The 18,880-nt window shown below is 50.2% G+C and overlaps 3 protein-coding genes across 6 annotated transcripts; 1 reads left to right on the top strand and 2 right to left on the bottom strand.

The window, feature by feature from the left end:
• Positions 1–4,567: 4,567 nt before the first annotated feature.
• On the top strand, positions 4,568–8,413 carry Mlst8 (MTOR associated protein, LST8 homolog). Of its 4 annotated transcripts, none has more exons than XM_004627864.2 (9): positions 4,568–4,639; positions 5,126–5,325; positions 5,464–5,515; positions 5,598–5,760; positions 6,096–6,171; positions 6,246–6,398; positions 7,082–7,206; positions 7,348–7,511; positions 7,812–8,413. In XM_004627864.2, exons 2-9 carry the CDS (start codon positions 5,197–5,199, stop codon positions 7,928–7,930), a joined length of 981 nt encoding a protein of 326 aa, XP_004627921.1. In that variant the 5' UTR covers positions 4,568–4,639; positions 5,126–5,196; the 3' UTR covers positions 7,931–8,413. The 4 variants fall into 4 exon arrangements, with proteins under 4 accessions (XP_004627921.1, XP_023567464.1, XP_023567465.1 ...); XM_023711696.1 differs by having other exon boundaries at positions 4,585–4,639; positions 5,155–5,325; XM_023711697.1 differs by lacking the exon at positions 4,568–4,639 and adding an exon at positions 4,647–4,758 and having other exon boundaries at positions 5,155–5,325.
• Positions 8,311–9,861, bottom strand: Bricd5 (BRICHOS domain containing 5). Its single transcript, XM_004628104.2, has 6 exons — positions 9,811–9,861; positions 9,549–9,671; positions 9,160–9,315; positions 8,982–9,083; positions 8,594–8,747; positions 8,311–8,515 (listed from the first exon to the last, which is right to left on the bottom strand). The coding sequence occupies exons 1-6, from the start codon at positions 9,859–9,861 to the stop codon at positions 8,421–8,423; spliced, it is 681 nt and encodes a 226-aa protein (XP_004628161.1). The 3' UTR covers positions 8,311–8,420.
• Positions 9,862–11,227: 1,366 nt separating this feature from the next.
• On the bottom strand, positions 11,228–14,060 carry Pgp (phosphoglycolate phosphatase). Its single transcript, XM_004627863.2, has 2 exons — positions 13,342–14,060; positions 11,228–13,243 (listed from the first exon to the last, which is right to left on the bottom strand). The coding sequence occupies exons 1-2, from the start codon at positions 13,973–13,975 to the stop codon at positions 12,918–12,920; spliced, it is 960 nt and encodes a 319-aa protein (XP_004627920.1). The 5' UTR covers positions 13,976–14,060; the 3' UTR covers positions 11,228–12,917.
• Positions 14,061–18,880: the final 4,820 nt, after the last annotated feature.

The following is an 18,880-nucleotide window of genomic DNA, read 5'->3' as shown; positions in this document are numbered from 1 at the left end:
TTCTAGAGCTGGGGTCTGAAGGACTCTTCTTGTCCTGCCGCCATGCTCAGTACCCACCTGCTGCCCTGAGCCTGCTGTCGAACTGCCTTAGGCACTCTTGTCCCTCTGGAGAGGAAGATGTGTAGAATAGGGAGCTTTCTTCTCAGACAGAAAAGGAGCAAGAGAGAGTGGGGCCTGGCAGGATGTGGCCTGAACCTGGAGCTAGAGGAAACCTGGATTCACCGTCTTCCAGCCATGTGTCTCTGACAGCAATTGTACAACTCTGACCCTCAGCTTTTTCTTTTTTCTTTTCTTTTCTAGACAGGGTTTCTCTATGTAGTTCAGGCCAGCCTTGAACTTGCAGTGATCTTCCTGCCTCTGTGTCCTGAGTGCTGAGATTACAGGTATGTGCTACCACACCTGAGCCTCAAGCTTCAGTTTTCTTGTCTTCAAATGTAGTAGATTGTTCTCATCAGTCATTGTGAGAAATTAATCATAATCACAGTTAGGTAGTTCCTCAAAAAGCTGAACTTGGCTGGGGAGATAGCTTGGCAGTCTATGTGCCTGCCTGGCAAGTGCAAGGTCCCAAGTTCGATCCCTGGTATAGCATGATGTGCCAGCTCCAGAACCTCAGGTACACTGTGCCAGCCCTGAAACTGGGCGTGGTGGCGCACACCTGTAATCCCAAAGCTGGGGACACTGAGGCACAAAGATCACTATGAGTCCAAACTATGTAGTGAGACCATGTATAAAAAATAAATAAATAAATAAATAAATAAGCTGAACTTAGTTACCATATGACCCAGTAATTCTACTCCAGGAATATACTCAAGTAAAAACTCATGTGACAGGTGTTTGCATATGAATGTCTGTAGCAATACTATTCATAAACGCCCAAAAAGAGAAAATAACCCACATATCCATAAGCAGATAAAAATCTGGTCCATCTGTAAGATGGAGTATTATTCAGCCACAGAAGGTAATGAAGCACTGACACATCCTTGAAAACATGATGCTAGGAGAAAACAGACAGAAAAGGCCACAAGTTATTGGATTCCATTGATATCAAGTATACAGAATATGCCAATTTATAAAGACAGGAAATGGATTAATAGCTACTAGGAGCTGGTGGAGGTGGATGTCTTCTCTCTGGGATGACGACAAAGTTTTAGAGCTAATGAGAGGTAGTGGTTGCACACCAGTCTCACTGTACTAAGTTCCTTTTTTTTTTTTTTTTTTTTTTTGGCAGTACTGGGGATTGAACTCAGGCCCTTGTGCTTGCCAGGCAAGTGCTTACTGTACTGAACTATCTCCCCATGCCCCTCTTTGAAGGCTTTAATGGGGTGGTAAGGCCTAACTTTTGTAAGAGTCCACTATGCAAAAGTGGGTGTAGAGCCATGGGGTGGTGCACACCTGTAATCTCAGTGATCAGGAGGCTGAGGCAAGACAATCACTCTGTCTCAAGAAAACAACAGGGGCCAGAGAGATAGCTCAGCGGTCTAAAGTGCCTGCTTAGGCAAGCTTAGGCAGCGCATAGACCACAGTTTGATCCCCGGCACCACATCCTGTGCCAGCCTGGTCCCCAGGGTGGGCTGAGCCAGCCACAAAAAAAAAGAAAAAAGAAAAAGAAAAACGAAAAGAAAAAGGAAAACAACAAAAATAGTGAATGTGGGACAGGGGGAGGTTATGGGGGGAAAAAGGGGGAAAGCAGAAGTCAGGGAGGTCAGAAGAAGAAAAACTGACAGGAGAATGGAAGGGTGAGAGATGGGGATGTGTTCAGATGATGCCCAACGTAATACATGGGTGGGTACTGGTCACAGAAGTGTAAGCTGTGAGGAATTGCCTTGGCCATGAAGATGGTGTCCTCTGTGGGACATTTGAGGGGCCCAACGGGCAGAGACTCTGGAAGCCATCAGAGCTGGAGACAGTGTGGAAAGATCCCAGAGCAAAGATGGCACTGGATGCTCTGGAACTAGTGGTCACAAGCCTCCAGGGATCCTGTGGGAAGGCTCCCATATTTGAGTTTATTCTTTTTTTTTTTTTTTTTTCAGAACTGGGGATTGAACTCAGGTCCTTATGCTTGCCAGGGAAGCGCTTATTCCACTGAGCAATCTCCTCGGCCCCAAGGTTCCCATATTTGGAGGAAGATACAGGACAGATGCACTTTGGGGGCATGATTGTGGAGACGGGAGATATTCAGGAGCCATTAATCATGGAGCTGACATGTCAAGAGGTAGGAGGGCTGGCGAGACAGCTCAGCGGACTAAGTGCCTGCTTAGGCAAGTGCAGGGACTAGGGTTTGATCCCTGGCACCACATGACACACCAGCCCTGCCCCTGGGCACACTGAACTGGCCACCCAAGTCCGGGTGTGGTGGCACACATCGGTAATCCCTGCACTCGGGAGGCTGAAAACAGGAGGATCACTATGAGTTGAAGCTGCGTAGTGAGACCATGTGCCAAATACATGAAAAGAGAGAGAGAGAGAGAGAGAGAGAGAGAGAGAGAGAGAGAGAGAGAGGAGGAAATGTATCCACTAGATTTGGCCAAGTGAAGTTGTCCAGTGACCTTAAAAAATTTTCAGTGAGGGGGGTAAAGTTGAAGAGTGAGGGGGAGGCAGGGAAGTTGAACTGGCAAGTTCACCCGGACTTGGGTGATGGCTCAGCGTGCCCAGGGCAGGGCTGGCGCAGCTGTGGTGCCAGGATCAGACCACAGTCCCTGCACTTCCCTAAGCTTGCCTAAGCAGGTGCTTTAGTTCACTGAGCTATCTTGCCAGCCCTTGTGTTGGTTTTTGAGACAGGGCCTTTCTATTTAGTTCAAGTTGAGGGAGCCTGCCCCTTAGTTCAGTTCTTTAAGTGCCTACTTCAACAAAGCAGTCAGGCTCAGGTTGCTGTGGTTCGATCCCCAGAACTCAAGCCAGCCAAACCTGCCCTGAAGGCACTCAGAGAAAAAAAAAAATCCTTCTAATTCAAGTTGGCCTTGAACTCACTATGTAGTTCAGGCTGGCCTAAATTTCTCAGTGATCCTCCTGCCTTAGCTTCCTAAGGGCTAGGATTATATTATAGGCTTATACCACCATGCATGGCTGGCTTAAAGACAACTCTTTAAAGGAAAGTGGTAGTTGAAAATTTTAGAATTATTTTATGGTGTTAAAAGGCTAGGGGTGTGGGCTGGGAGACAGCTCAGTGGTCTAAGTGCCTGCCTGGCAAGTGCAAGGACCTGGGTTCAATTCCTGGTATCACATGTCATGCCAGCTCTGGAGCCCCGGGTGCACCATACTGGCCACTGAAACCAGATGTGGTGGCACATGCCTCTAACCCCATTGCTGGGGTGGATGAGACAGGAGGATCACTGTGAGTCTGAGCTATGTAGCAAGACCCTATACCAAATACATAAAATATTTTTTAAAAATAAGAAAAAAGGCTAAGGGGAAAGCCAATAGTAGTCCATGTGTATAATCTCAGCACTCAGGAAGCTGAGGGAGGAGGACTGCCGCAAGTTCCAGGCATGCCTCAGTGGCTATCTAGAAAGTTCAAGGCCAACCTGAACTACACAGTGAGACTAGAGCCAAGGATAGTGGTGCATACCAATTTGTAAGTTTTTCAAGTTTGGCTCAGCGTAATTGACTTAGTAACTCAGCAAGACGCTGCCTCAAAATAAACAACAAATAAGTGCTGGGATGTAGCTCAGTGTGGAGACCCTGAATTTAATCCCCAGTATAAATAAATAATAAAGCTAAATGGCACAAAAGAGAGGAGGAATGTATAAGTAGGAAGGTTCCTGGGACCCAGGACCTGGGTGGTTGGCCAGTCTTGGCATTAGTCAGGGGACCAGATCCACTCATTGTGTCGCCAGAGCAAGGAGTGGTTGTAGCCATGTTCCTCCCACAGTGGAAAGAAACTGGCAGACCGTCTCACGAATTTGCAGGGACTCGGCTTGGCAGGATATGCTTATAATCCCAGCACTTGTGAGGCTGAGGCAGGATCGATGTGAGTTTTTAAATCAGCCTGTTTACACAGAGAACTCACAGCTAGACTGAACTACATAACGAGACTATCTTTCAAATAAAACAAAAACAAAAAAGATTTCAGAAGACTGGAATGGAAAAACTGTTTCGACAGTTTGAAAAGGGTCCTGGGCCTTAGGGAGGGTACCCTAAGTTCAGGTTGGGGACTTTTTCAGGTCTGAAAGTGTTGGGCCAAGGCTTGTCAGATGTAGTAAATAAAACTATAGAATGCCCAAATACACATGAATGCATTGTAAACGAGTTGTACTAAATGTATATATACTAAATGTATATTTAGTACAAATATATTTGTATTTAAAAATGTGTTGCTTCTCCGAAATTCAAGAACTGTGAACAAGGGCAGTGTAACACCGTAGCGGGTCAAGGAGGAAATGAGGACCGTGCGACCCTGTCTGAGACTCGGCCTGGAAAAGAAGTAGCCGCGCCAGAGTGGGCCGGCTAGAGTCCATTACATACCGTTACTCTCCGTAGGCACCGTCCCAGAATTTTGGTTTCGCCCCACCACCCCTCCTGGCGCCCTATGGTATAGCCCTGAAGATCCATCGATAACTCTACGCTCGGCCTCTGCCTCTATCGACTCGCTCCGGCTCCCCTAACCATCCTGGGTCACAGCAGAGTGCGGATCGCGAGTAAGGTACGGAAGCCACGGGCAAAGGCCAGGACTCGGCTGCTGGGTGGCTAAGACGGTGCAGCCAAGGGAAGGTTCCGGCAGAAGGGACCCAGGACGGTCAGTAAAGTACCCGGAGCTCATAGGTACGGCCAGACAGCCCACTTCTATCCGGTCTAGCGACCGGTCAACTACGCGTGCGCAGCCGAAGCCCTCGGTTTTCCTCGTCCCGCCCGCCGCCTGCGCATGCGCGTCTTGCCCCTGCGGCAGCCGGCGCCTCGCGTGACTGCCCTCTCCCGGTCGCGGGTGGCGTGGCGTTCAGCCAGCCAGTGCGTGCGTGGGTTAGGGTCTCAGAGGCTAGTGTCCCTGGTCGATGGTAATCAGCGAATCCTTGACGAGCCTCAGTTTTCCCACCTCTAGCCTGGGAATGATACTACCTATCACAGAGCGGCAGATATTTACTTAGTATCCGGGCAGCATCCCCCAAATCCTTAACACTTCTGTCCTTTCCAGATGGTCTAACCTTTGACCCCTTCCATCAGTGCTCCTGCCCTGGTCGAGACATACTTTCTGGCAGCTACGCCATGAACACCTCTCCAGGAACAGTGGGCAGTGACCCTGTTATCTTAGCCACTGCGGGTTATGACCACACTGTGCGGTTCTGGCAGGCCCACAGCGGGATCTGTACACGTACTGTGCAGCATCAGGATTCTGTATCCTCCACCTGAGTGGTGGGCAGGGTGGTGCTGGGCAGGCCAGTGGGTGGGGATGACATAGCAGCCCCTGCCAGGTAGTGGAAGAGAACCATAGCCCCAGACTCCCTTCCTGTCATGCTCCTTAACCGACCCCAGCAGGTGAATGCACTGGAAATCACTCCAGACCGAAGCATGATTGCTGCTGCAGGTACCTGTGACTCTTGACCCCTGACCCCCGACCTCTCCTAGATTTGGGGATGGCCATGTTTCAGTTCGTTCTATGTTCTTAGGTTATCAGCACATCCGCATGTATGATCTCAACTCCAATAATCCCAACCCCATCATTAGCTATGATGGTGTCAATAAGAACATTGCATCTGTTGGCTTCCATGAGGACGGCCGTTGGATGTACACAGGCGGGGAGGACTGCACAGCCCGAATCTGGGATCTCAGGTGCTGTGTGCTGGGCAGGAGGGGCTTGCTCTCTGGGGTGAGGGTGGGTCAGGCAAGGGCCAGGCAGGTTCAATCCAAGGAGAGGTTGGGCCAGGGAGCTTTTTGTGGGTGATTTATTGGTAAGAGAAAAGGCTAGTGGAGTGAATTACATCAAAGAGCTAGCAGTGCTTTGGTGCCAGGATCTCGCTTTTCCCTCCTCTTCAGTCACTGGCTTTAGGATACTGCCAGGAGGAAAAGCCAAACTTCTGAGGAATGGGGAGGAGATTTTCTAGGTAGAGGGCATTTGATGGGACACCAACAGCGTCCCCTAGAGATGGTGTTTGATAACCCCTCAGGTCCCGAAATCTGCAGTGTCAGCGGATCTTCCAGGTGAATGCACCCATTAACTGTGTGTGCTTGCACCCCAATCAGGTGAGAATTACCCATGGGGTGAGGGACTGTCAAAGGCAGGGATTCCACTCTACCTCACTTCGCCTCTACCCCAGGCAGAACTCATCGTGGGTGACCAGAGCGGTGCTATCCACATCTGGGACCTGAAAACAGATCACAATGAGCAGCTGATCCCAGAGCCAGAGGTCTCCATCACATCTGCCCATATTGATCCTGACGCCAGCTACATGGCAGCAGTCAATAGCACCGTGAGTCCCTGTCCTCCCTACAAATGGGCTGATTTTCCAGTGCCTCTCAGTCACCCCATTTTCATACACCCACCTGCCCTCAGAGCTAGTAATATGGGTACCACTCCTGATGTCTTTCACTGCCTGCCATGTCCCATCTAGCAGGCCAAGGAATATCAGCCTCCCCTCATTACCCTGTCATTTCTTGGCCCAAGTCACCCTTATCTTCTCTGATGCTGACAGTCTTTCTGTGGCCTACTTTTCTTGCTGAACTCCCCTTGCTTTTTTGTCCATTCTTCCTTGGCAGCAGCCTTACTCTCCACACTATATCATTCTACTGGGGAGACCCCAAGATGTCCTGGATTGGGTTCTGATTTCCCCTCTGACCTTATTTTTTTCTCTTCTAGCGCATATCATAGTGTATCACTTGTTCCACTCAGCTTTGGTCTGCCACATCTGTATCTGGATGCCCTCCTTTCCTTCTACACATCTCTGTTGGCCAGAAGTATTTCTCAAGGGATGTATCTGTGAGCCCTTGGCCAGTGTGGCCTCCTGGACTTAGTTGGCAAGGCATCGCCATTGGTTGGGGCCATACCCTACCTGTATGCCCTGGCTTAGCTTCCAAGTGTTGGGTCCAGGTTCAACACCCAAGATACCCTTCTCTGAGGTTCCAGGTTTCAAGTGACTTCCCTTCTACCCAATAGGGAAACTGCTATGTGTGGAATTTGACTGGGGGTATTGGTGATGAGGTGACCCAGCTTATTCCCAAGACCAAGATTCCAGCCCATACCCGCTATGCCCTGCAGTGCCGTTTCAGCCCTGACTCCACGTGCGTGCAAGGCCTGCTGGCCTGGGAAGGGGTTTGCCTGGAGCTGGGCTTTGATGGGTTACGCCTGTGTGGTGCATGGCAAAGGGGTACAGGGTGGGTAAAATTGACTAACATTTAGACTCCTATTATTTCTACCCGCAGGCTTCTTGCCACCTGCTCAGCTGACCAGACATGCAAGATTTGGAGAACATCCAACTTTTCCCTGATGACAGAGTTGAGCATTAAGAGCAGCAACCCTGGAGAGTCATCACGTGGCTGGATGTGGGGTTGTGCCTTCTCAGGAGACTCTCAGTACATTGTCACAGGTGAACCCAGCTTCCTCTCTCCTGCCTGGACCTGTGAAATGGGCCAGTCCAGATGCTGTTCCTCTTTTACCTCAGGCCACCTGTGTCAGACTCCAGACACAGCAAGTGCCCCATAGGGCAGGAGGACAGTCACTTGAAAACAGAGTCTCAGAGAGGGGCACTTTGGGGATGTACATAGGGACCCTGGCTAGGGTACACAGGTGGACACCTCAAGAGCTGCCTATAGGAGGCAGCTGGGAGGCCTAGTCCCAGCCAAGAGCCATATCTGGCCCTGAGCTATTTCCTAATCTTTCCCTACAGCTTCATCTGACAACTTGGCCCGCCTTTGGTGTGTGGAGACTGGAGAGATCAAGAGAGAATATGGTGGCCACCAGAAAGCTGTTGTTTGTTTGGCCTTCAATGACAGTGTCCTGGGTTAGCCTCTACCCAGGGGCTAACCTTGGAGGAATTGCCTGTGCAGTGTCTACAGCTGAATGTATCTGTGTATCACCTGGTCAGAGCAAACCCTTGGGCTAGCCTCTGCCCACTAGGTCCACTGTATGTGAACAGGTCACCTTGGCCCCAGTCAGCCAGCCTAGACCTCCTGTGTGCTCTAGAACTCCATCAGTGCCCATGTGCTTATCAGGACCCATCAAGCCAGGATATACATGCTTGAGCTTGGTGAGCCTGTATGCCCCTCAGAGAGACTAAATCCATGGGCCTGGAGCTGCTGGGAAAACTGAAGCTGGTGCCTAGTTCCACATCTTTCTTCCCCTTCCTGCCCTGATCAGATCCCAGGACCCAGAGAACACCACTACAGCCAGGTGCAAGGGTTTTATTTGTCCCTGTCAGCAGTTGCCCTCCATTGGTGCTGCTGACCAGCCAACTACTGGCCTGTGGAGACAAGTCCAGATGAGTCAGGCAGAGGACTTAGTCTGGAAGGTAATAAAAGCAGACGGACATGCAGATGTTGCTTGGGAAGCAGATGTCAATGCAGAGATAGATCAGCCGCTGTCTCTGGGGCCCTGGGGGAAAGGTAGGGGCGGTGTCATTAATTCCCAAAGGACTTCCACAGGGCTCTCCACACAGAGTCCCCAACTCACCTTCCACTCGATGGGCCCAATAGATGGGAGTCTTTGCACAGAGCTGTTGGACTGAAGCTCCCACCTGGGCAGGATCCACAGTATGGCTCCCATGCACTGCCAGCAGCTCTTGAGCATAGTGGGTGGCTTGGCCAGTGGCGTGGGACTCTTGAGCCTGCAAAAAGGCTCTGGTAGGCCATAGCATGGGGTACTTCCCTGTTTCTGGCTGGGTTGGGGCCACATATCCCACCCCAACCTGACAGCGCAGCCATCTGTTATCAGCCTGAGCTAAGGGAAGATAGAACTCTCTGTTCTCTGAAACCAGAGCCCCAGCTGGCTAAGGCAGGCTGCACACAGGACCTTTTGTCTGATTCCTGTCCTGGGGGCTGAGCCGAGTGGGGTTGCTCACCCTGGAGGTGTTTACTATCAGCTGCAGGGTCTCCCGATCTTGGGCCTCCATCAGGTGGAGGAAGCAGGCCTGGTGCTCTGCTGGACGGTAGCAGATACAGCCCTGGAGAAGCAGGTGGGTAAAGTGGGGCTTTCCCTAATACCTGAAGTTTGACCCCCCTTCCCCCTTGTTAACTCACATTTTGCCCATCAAACAGCACTGCCCAGCTGCGGTTGCTCTGCGGCGGAGTCACCATAATGGTTGCCATGTTCCGGGCCATGTCTACCAGGGTGGTTTGGTTGGACCAGGGTACTGGTGGGCTTGGGAGAGTCAGTCGGAGCATCTGCAGCAAAGGCTAAAATGGGAAGTGGGAGTTAAGCCAGGCGAGCTGTAATTACAGTCCCAAGTGTCCCCAGCCCTGGGCTGTTGCACTTCTGCATTATCTAAATGGGTTTTTGACCTTTCTGGTTCTTTCGTCATTTGCAGCAAGGCCAATGTCATGGCTTGCTCAGAGCCTTGGCTCCTCTGGAGGACTGGCATGTGCTAGTCTTCTTGTCCCCTTCCGCTGTGTTCTGAGGATAGGCTCACCTTGGGAGGGCCGTGGGTGAAGCCAAGAAGCCCTCCAGTCACAACCCCTGCAGTGGCTAGGGCCAGCAGCAGCAGCAGCAGACCTGCGGCTCTCCAGCTCCCATGGCAGGGTTTAGTCTGCACCTAAGGGCATATGGTGGTCAGTGGGGCCATTGGGTTAAAGACCCCAAAGCAAGCCTGCCCAGGGAAGGAAAGTATAGTAAGTGGTGACTTTCCTAATTCCTGACCACATCCTTGTCCAGGAAATGGCAGAAGTACTCACCTCTGCAGGACCAGGCCTGGAGCCCTCCGTGTGGCTGCTTCTGTCCTCCATGCTGCAGCCCCTGCTTACAATACACTGATTGTCTGCAGCCCCTTGGAGGATTCAGCAGGAAACCTCAGGATGCTTCTGAGCCAGACAACTGCCTCCTCCCTACCTCAGTATCTGATATCTAGGTCAGAGCCAGGACAATTCCCTCCCCTACCAGGGTTTGCCAACCAACAAGCCAAGTTAACAGCTGGCTGTACATACTAGAGTACAGGGTCTTGAGAACTGAGGCCTCAGGGAGAACCAGTCCAGTTAATTGATCAGGGGCAGGGGCAGTTCAGGCCTATCCTGAATGATTGGTTGGGGCAGATTTAGTATCTTCCCATCTGCTACCTCTAGACTCCACAGTTAGGAGCAGAGCCTGGCACACAGCAACCCATCAATAAGTACCTGTCCAGTAACACTTGTACTGGGCTGTGTATCACCTTCCTCTTCTCCCTTGTGTCCCTAGCTGATTTTTTTTTTTTTTTTTTGTAGCTCTCATTTTTTTTTTCCAACCCTAGCTGATTTTAGCCACCACTACCACCTAAGGCTGTGGCCATCCAGCAAAGCACACAGGCTTAGCACCAAGGTTCTAGACTGCATTAGAAATTGGCACCCAGCTGGAGCCTTTACATGCTGAGGATGTTCAGTTTGGCTTTTTGTATCCCACCCCCTCCCCAGAATGGCTTGCTTCTAATTCATCTATATTCACTTACCCTGGCTTCTGGTCTATCTCCAGATGTGTCTAGGCTACCATGTATGCTTCATCCCATGGCTCCATTTTCTGGTTTTGTGTCCCAATTTTCCTGATTCTTCAAAACTTTCTGGGGCTGAGATAGCTCGGTGGCATAATTGCCTCCCTGGCAAGTGCAAGGTCCCAAGTTCAATTCCTGGTACCGCATGCCATAATAGCCCCAAAACTGGATAAGGGGGCACATGTCTGTAATGCCGGAGCTGGGGAGGCTGACAGGATCATGAGTCAGAACTGCATAGTGAGACCTTGTATCAATAAAATTAGGGGCTGGAGAGATGGCTCAGTGGTCTAAAGCACCTACTTGAAACAAGCTTGGCAAAGCACAGGGACCGCGGTTCGATCCCCCAGCACCACATGCCAGCCAGCCCCGCCCCCTGGTGGGCTGAGCTGGCCACACACACACAATAAATAAATGTAATAAATAAAATAAATAAATAATTTTAAAAAAAATAAAAATAAAATTAAGAAAAAATTCTGAGCAGGTCTAAAATGGTGTGGTGCTGCAGTAGTCCTTACTCTGGAATTGGAACTCTAGCCCAGCTTTTTTTCGGTTTTCCCATCCTGCCCCCACACACCCAGCTAGATAGCTGCCACTGGGGTTAGCCATAAAGACGAGAGGAAGGAAGGTCCAGTCAGTGCAGGTTTGAGAGTTTAATGTGCATGTAAGGTCACACAGTGCAAGGGGTCAGAGATGGGGTTCACACAGGCTCCCAAGCTGCTGAAGAAGCATTGCTGGCCGCTGCACCTGGTGTGGGTGACAACGCCCTGACAGGCCTGCTCAATATCCAGACCCACCTTGAGCCGACCTCGCAGAGCCAAGGTCAGCACCACCAACCTCACAGGCATGGCTGCCCTCCTGTTGCCATGTGGCACCATCCCAATCTCAGCCACCCTAGCTGGAAGCAGCTGCAGGTGTACTCTTTATTGCTCTGAGAACTCAGTGAACAGGTGAAGGAGCACTGTGATCACAGGGCTGGAAGAAGCCACTGGAAACAGGGTGAGGCACTGAGAAGGAGTCAGCCAAAAGGAACAGCCTCCCAGGCTCTGCCCTGCAAGTGCTGCCAGATCTGCTCAGCAAGTTGCTAAAGTTCAGTGGCCCTAGGGAATTGACAGAAAAGGCCAGAACCCCTGCAGAGGACTCCCAAGTTGGCAGGTGGGTCCTGCTAGTCCTACTACCATCTAGTGAACCCAAGGCCAGGATAAGTGGCCTCTCGCCTAACCCCCAATGATATCTAACCCCAGCCCTGATCCAGGGTACAGGCAGGCAGGGAGACTGAACACTTTGTAAAACAACTTCCTGTTATCTGAGACATCTCTTTCCTCCTCCACCCAGAGGGCACCAAGGGTGACAGGCAGTCCTTGGCCAACACATGCCTTTAGCCATGTTGCTGGCTACAAGACATGGAGATTTCTTCAGTGTGATTTTTCCTATGAGACAGAGCACAGCTATTAATCCACATACTTAAGATTCAGTTCCACCACTTGACAAAGTTGTTCACAAGTTAAATGGTTTTTTTAGTACTAACACTGAGATCCCTGCACAGTTCAGTGAAGGGTGTCCACACCTGCCTGTCTGAGTCACCTGGATTTAAATGCACACTTGAGACAGCTGAAGTTTAGCTGGGCTCTGGGCTGAGTTTACAGAATGGGGCAGCTGTACACAAGAAGCTGCAGCCCTGGGTATCTGAAACGGAACAGACAATTGTGACATCAAAGTGGTTTTCAAAGGAAACAGGAGGGATGACAAGCACAGCACCCCATACTCAAGGACAGATTGATACCATTTAGGAGTGGCCTCCTTACTCCCTGCAGATAAGGAGCTGGGACACAGCAACAGCAGTCAGATCTGCTGCATTACCACACAGTTGGGTGGGGGGCGGGGGGCGGGGCAGAGGACCTCCTTCCATCTGCACAAATGACTCACAACAGTCACTATAATCAGGCCCTTCTTTTCTCTGCCCTCCAAGAGGGCTTGATCCCTGAACAAAACTTTTAAATACATGACACACACCTCTAGACCTGCAAGGCCTGAGGTTACCTGAATCCTGGACAGGTGCCAATCCTGCCCTAGACAACATATCCAAAGACCAGGACCCACCCCTACGATGCCCTCCAAGCTTAAAAAGTGCATCTTAAATTAAAATATAAGCATCTGTAAACAACATCGTCCCCGAAACATTTACTTACAAGGCTAACAACTACTGCCTCCACTTAACTCCAATTACACTCTCCGACCACATCGCTGAGCCAATGCCTAAGCCCCACCTATTAATTTGGCTAACATTTTCAATTACGTTTTATTCTGGAGATTAAAGACACTACATCTTTAACCTTGAAGGGCAGGCAAGAGATCGGCTATGCTGTCAACATAGAAGTCAGGAACCATTTTCTTCTTAGACATGCAGTCACTTTCCTGATTACTCTTCACGTCTCCTAGTGTGGAGACTCCTGTAAGGGTGAGGATGGTTTTCAGGCCGCAGGTGACGCCCAGGAGGATGTCGGTGTCCAGGCGGTCCCCGACCATGACAGTGCGCTCCGGGTTGATGCCATATTCCTGGGACACGCAGTCGAAGATGAAGCGGCTGGGCTTTCCGATGATGTCGGCTTGGCGCTGGGCGGCCATCTCCACCGCGCGCACCAAACAGCCGGTACCTGCGGGGCGGAGGGAAGGAACGGGACGCCGGGGTCAGAGGGTGGGGACGGGGCAGGGGCAGTGTGCCCTCCGGCCTCCCGCCCCGGGGCGCACGGACCCGCGAGGAAGCGGCCGTTCTCCAGCGGGAGCCGATTATCCATGTTGGTGCCCACGAGCAGGCAGCCGGGCTGCTGTAGATAGCGCACGGCCTGGGTGAGCTTCATGTAGCTGAAATGCGGGTCGAAGCCCACCACCACCGCACGCACCTCGGGGTCGAGCGGCAAGGCCAGCCAGTCAGCGGCGCCTTCGCCCCGCAGCGGCTCAGGCCCCACGCCCACGCTGGCGACGCCCACGGCCTGCAGCTCGGCGGCTAGGGCCGGGCTGCCCAACACATAGGCCTTGGGGGCTGTCGCGCCCGCCAGGCGCTGGCGCAGGTAGAGTGCAGCGCAGTAGGCCGTGCCGAACACCTCCGGGCCAGCCCCCGGCCCCGTGGGGCCGCCGAAACCCAGACGCTGAAGCTTCTCGGCGTAGGCGGCGCGCGTCTTGCTGCTGTTGTTGGTGATGAAGCCCAGGCGCTTGCCGCGGGCCCGCAGTGCCCTCACGGCCTCAGGCGCGCCGGGGACCGCGGTTTCGCCACGCCACAACACGCCGTCACAGTCGAACAGCAGCGTGTCCACGTCGGCCAGCAGTGCTTGAGCTCGCTCGGCGCTCAGCCGCACACAGCGGGCATCGTCGCCGCCGGCCTCCGCCATGGCCGCCAGCCGCAGATACCACCGGCCACTGCTGACACCGGCCTCTCCTCTCTGCCGCTACCCGCGGCGCCCGCCCCGGCGCCCGTCTCCTCTCAGCACGATCATTGGCCCCGCGTCTCGCGCGCATCGTCTATTGGCTATCACCTGAGCCAATCCGTCTCCGTCTCTGGCAGGGAGCACCAACCGCCTTGGCTTGGAGAGGAGGGGCGAGTAGCCATTGGCTGCTGACCTTGAGTCGCTTGACGATTGGCTGGCAGGGTGCCAACCGGCATGCGGAAAAGAGCGCTAGTTGCCGAAAAGGTGAGGCCGAGGTGGCGCAGGACGTAAGGTCTTTGCTCATTGGCGGCAAGGGGGCAGTTTGCCCATTGGAAGTGCGTGGTCAGCCTAGGTGACGGAAGCCGCCGGTCAAGCGACCCTGCGCCAAGCCGGTTGCTGATTGGCTGGGTTTTCTTGCGTACTCGAGGCTGCGGCCGCAGAGGACCGAAGTCACGTCAGCGCCGCGGTTGGGCTGTATCAAGCCTTGGCGCTGTGTACTATCCTTGGACAGGTGCGAGACGTGGTGTCGGCGCGTCAGCTGTGTACCTCCCAGGCCTGGAAGTCATCCTTAGGCCTTCTTTCCCTACAGGCCTGGCTCTCTTATCCCCAGACCTTTCCAGGCTGGTGTGTTGCAAGCCTGTAATTCCAGCGCTCTGGAGGCTGTCGCGGGAGGGCTGCTGAGGTTTGGGAGCAACCCTGGGCTACATAGTGAGTTTAAGGCCAGCCTAAACTGCCTAAAGAGACTCTGTCTCTAGATAAGTAGTAGAATAAAAAATAGGCCCAGGGATGTAGCTGAATGCGAAGACTCTTGGGTTTATTCCTTACTACCAACGGAACAAAAAATAACGGCGTTCCCTGTGCCTAGGCAACATGAACCACTGATTTCATGGCAATGGGATTGGGTTTAGAGGGAAGATCTTTCCTAAATATATTATCATCATGATCGGTTATTAGATACTAATTTATACTGACACATAACATGCAGTAAAGTGTTTTTTTGGTTTTGCTTGGTTTCGTTTCCAGTGTTGGAGCTTAGACCCATAGACTTTGCACTGAGTTGCATCCCCAGCTTTTGTTTCTTTAAGTTTTGAGGCAGGGCCTCTCTAAGTGGATAAATTGCCCAGGTTAGACCTGAATTTGTATCCTCTTGCCTCAGCCTACCAGAGCAATAGATTACAAGGGCGTGCTACTGCCTAGGTACTGTATGAAATTTTTATATTTCTGTATGTATGCACACAAATATAATTAAATAAAATTATTAACATTATTATTGGTTTTTTAAGACAGGGTTTCACTATGCAGTTCAGGATGGCCTAGAACTCACTTTGTAGCCCAGGGACCTCAAACTCACAGCAATCCTCTGCCTCAGCCTCATGAGTTATGGGATTACAGGAGTGCACCACTATGCCCAGCTTAAAGGCCATTTTATTTCTTCTAAGTTTATTTTAATGTTAAATAGGATAAGATAGTTAATAGCTGTGATTCAGTGTTTTATTCCAGTTTAGTCATTTTGAAGGAACTTGTTCTTGCCAATCTCTGAAGCAGTTCTGGAAGTTCTCTTTCCTGTCTAGTTGCACTGTTGTGTCAGCGTTGGTGTCTTCTCAATGTCTGGTTTTTCATTTTTGTTTTTTAATCTTTTATTTATTTGGTACAGAGTCTCACTACAGAGCTCAAATTTCTATTGATCCTCCTGTCTCAGCCTCTGCAGCGCTGGGATTACAGGTGTGCACCATCATACCCAGTTTTGGCAGCAATAGGAGGCAAGGCAAACAGTACCAAGGATGGAACCCAGGTCCTTGTGCTTGCCAGGCAGGCACTTAGAACACTGAGCTATCTCCCCAGCCCACAATATCTATTTTGTTCTTTGTTTTTATTTTTGAGACAGGACCTCACTGTGTAGTTCACCATGTAACCCAGGCTGGCTTCAAACTTGTAGTGATCCTCCTGCCTCAGCCTACTCAGTGCTGGGATTATAGGAATGAGCCATGTGACACCATGGCTGGCTCTTGAAAATGTGTCTGTTACTGTAATGTTTTATTTATTGTTTTTAAAATGGTGACAGGTTTATTTGAAAAGTAAGTGGTAGAGGGTTAAGGGAGAACCTGGCTCTGCAGAGCAAACTTGGGCCAAACAAAAGAGGGAAAGAGAAAAAGAGCAAAATAAAAATACACCCGGTTCTAGGAGGCACAGGGTGGGCCACTATGAAGAGTCAAGATAGCCTCCTGTGATTCTTTTTATTTTATTTTTTATTTTTTGCAGAACCTGGGATTGAGCTCAGGCCCTTGCGCTTGCCAGGGAAGCACTTACTCATCTCCCCCGCCCCCTGTGATTCTTTTTAAATTAAACATTCATTGTAGTTTTCCATCATCCCTTGTATTTCCAACACCCCAGAAAGCCCCCACACCCATGTCCTAATCCAGTCAACAGTAGATACCCTCTCCCAGTCATGTTTCAGAATTCTTTTAGAAATAGGTGTAGCCTAATTTGTTCTAGATCATCTGGCCATTTTTCCAGCGCTGGTGATCAAGTGCAGTTTTGCACATACTAGGCAGGCACTCTATCCCTGAGCTACGTAGGCTTCATTTGTTTATTTAGACAGGGTCTCACTGTGTAGTCCAGTTTTGTCACTGACTGTGGATCTGCCTGCCTCATAGTACTGGAGTTTCAGACATGTGTCACCATGCTATTGGTTACAGGTATCCACTACCAAGTCCAGCTACTGGGTCTTGCTTTCTTGGCTCAATATAATGTCTGAAATCTGTGCTTTGTGGTTTATTTTCTTTTTCCTTTCTTTCTTTCTTTCTTTCTTTCTTTTTTTTTTTTTTTTGTATTTTAGGGAAGGATCTATAGGGTGTTCAGGGTCTCACTACTAGATCGGACTTGTAGTGACCCACTGTTTACAGCCTCCCAAGAGCTGTTTGGGTTATTTTCTATATTTATTTAATTGTCCCATGGGCAATTGTGATGCCATAGACTTACACACACACACACAGCCTTCTGCTTTACATGCTTCTTTTGCTTATTCTTCTGTTGCTGGACATTTGTATTTTTTCAGTTTATGCCTGTGTAAATAATGCCCCTGAGAACATTCCTGTTCCTATGTAAGCATATATGGACACATGGACCCATTCCTCAGGTATATATTTAGGAGTGGAATTGTTGGGTCATAGGATAAATGACTGTTTATCAGTATCACTTTCACTAGGGCCAGGTTTAGAACAGTAGTGGTTCCTAGTTTTCTTTCTTATTTAATTTTTTAAAAAAACTTTTATTTCTTTATTTTGTGCAGGGTCTTTCTATTTAGCTCAGACTCGTAGTGATCCACCTCTCTCAGCCTCCCCAGCACGGGGATTGTAGGCATGTGATACCATGTTGGGTTTCAGGGCTGACATGGCATGTGGTACTAGAGATCGAACCCTGATTCTTGTGCTTGCCAGGCAGGCAGTTAGACTGCCTAGCTATCTCCCCAGCCCCCTAAGTTTTCTTTTCTTTCTTTCTTTCTTTCTTTTTTTTTTTTTTTTTTGAACTGGGGATTGAACTCATGCCTTTGTGCTTGCCAGGGAAGCACTTATTCTACTGAGCCATCTCCTTGCCCACACCTCCAGTTTTCTTAAGGCCTGTCCTGATGGCCATCTGGACCCCTATTTTCAGTGTTTAAACTCCCCATTCCTTCTTGGGCCGCAGCTATCCACAAAGTCTGGATCTACCTCACCTTCACTCTCAAAACTCATCAGGCAAAGTCAATGGCCTCAGCAAACTTCAGGCCCTGTTTGTTTATATAACAACCCGTTTCTATTGGTCTTTGCTGGCCTGGAAACCTGTGGAGGACAGGGACTGTAGCCCAAGAGTATATCACCTGTAAGATGTTCCTGCATGTAGAAAACACCTTAGTCTGTGTGTGTGTGTGTGTGTGTGTGTGTGTGTGTAGTGGGAATTGGACTCAGGCTCTTCTCACTGACCTATATCTCTGGCTCTTTTTACTTTGAGACAGGGTCTTGCTAAATTGATCTGGGTGTGGTGTTGTGTTGGCTCATTCCTGTAATCTTAGCATTAAGGAGGCTGAGGCAGGGGGATCACTGCAAGTTTAAGGCCAGCTTAGGCACCATAGTGTATTCAAGGCCAGCCTGAACTACACAGCAGATTGCCTAAGCTAGGCTCAAACTTGCAACCCTCCTGCTCAACCAAAGTCAGTTTTAGAAACACAAATCATAGAGCAGAAAGAATCACTGTACTTAGAGAACATGAGGCCTTAAAATGTACTGACGCCTTGGTGCCCATAGGAATGAATGGGAGAGGAAGAATCCTCCAGTTTCTTTGTACAAGGAGCTAGAAAGGCATGAACTGCAGGGATGCTTTTTCTTAGGAGCCTGCACAACTTGCCTCTCTCAGCATAGTGGGGGTCTGTGAAATAGTGGGCCTCTGTAGTCCACCCAAACATACCCTGGAGAGTGCCTTACTAATCTGCTAGGTGTTTTGTTTTTTGTTTTGTTTTTTGTGGAATTGGGGATTGAACTCAAGCCCTTGCACTTGCTAGGGAAGCACTTACTCTACTGAGCCATCTCCCTGGCCCCTAGGTGTTTTTATTTATTTACTTATTGTTATTATTTTTTAAATGTATTTGGTATAGGCTTAGTGAGCCCAGGGGCAGGGCTGATGTGGCATGTGGTGCTGGAGATCAAACCTGGTCCCTGTGCTCGCTTAAGCAGGTGCTTAGTCCACTGAGTTATCTTGCTGGTCTTTGTTGGTGTTTTTTTTTTTTAAGCTTCTATTATTTTAAAGTTTTAATTTTTTAAATTATTTATTTATTTTGTGTGTATGTGGCCAGTTCAGCCCACCAGGGGGTGGGGCTGGCTGGCATGTGGTGCTGGG

The sequence above is a fragment of the Octodon degus genome, unplaced genomic scaffold (assembly GCF_000260255.1).
Source record: "Octodon degus isolate 3935 unplaced genomic scaffold, OctDeg1.0 scaffold00021, whole genome shotgun sequence".
Taxonomy (NCBI): Eukaryota; Metazoa; Chordata; class Mammalia; order Rodentia; family Octodontidae; genus Octodon; species Octodon degus.
This window is presented reverse-complemented; position numbering and strand designations above follow the sequence as displayed.

Bases quoted from the DNA above. Each gene is read 5' to 3' on its own strand.
- Pgp (XM_004627863.2), bottom strand. From the start codon at position 13,975: ATGGCGGAGGCCGGCGGCGACGATGCCCGCTGTGTGCGGCTGAGCGCC. The intron at 13,244-13,341 runs GTCCGTGCGCCC...TCCGCCCCGCAG, and splicing joins GAACGGCCGCTTCCTCGCGG to GTACCGGCTGTTTGGTGCGC.
- Mlst8 (XM_004627864.2), top strand. From the start codon at position 5,197: ATGAACACCTCTCCAGGAACAGTGGGCAGTGACCCTGTTATCTTAGCC. The intron at 5,326-5,463 runs GTATCCTCCACC...AACCGACCCCAG, and splicing joins CTGTGCAGCATCAGGATTCT to CAGGTGAATGCACTGGAAAT. The intron at 6,172-6,245 runs GTGAGAATTACC...CCTCTACCCCAG, and splicing joins TGTGCTTGCACCCCAATCAG to GCAGAACTCATCGTGGGTGA.
- Bricd5 (XM_004628104.2), bottom strand. From the start codon at position 9,861: ATGGAGGACAGAAGCAGCCACACGGAGGGCTCCAGGCCTGGTCCTGCA. The intron at 9,672-9,810 runs GTGAGTACTTCT...ATATGCCCTTAG, and splicing joins CCAGGCCTGGTCCTGCAGAG to GTGCAGACTAAACCCTGCCA. The intron at 9,084-9,159 runs GTGAGTTAACAA...CTGCTTCTCCAG, and splicing joins TGCTGTTTGATGGGCAAAAT to GGCTGTATCTGCTACCGTCC.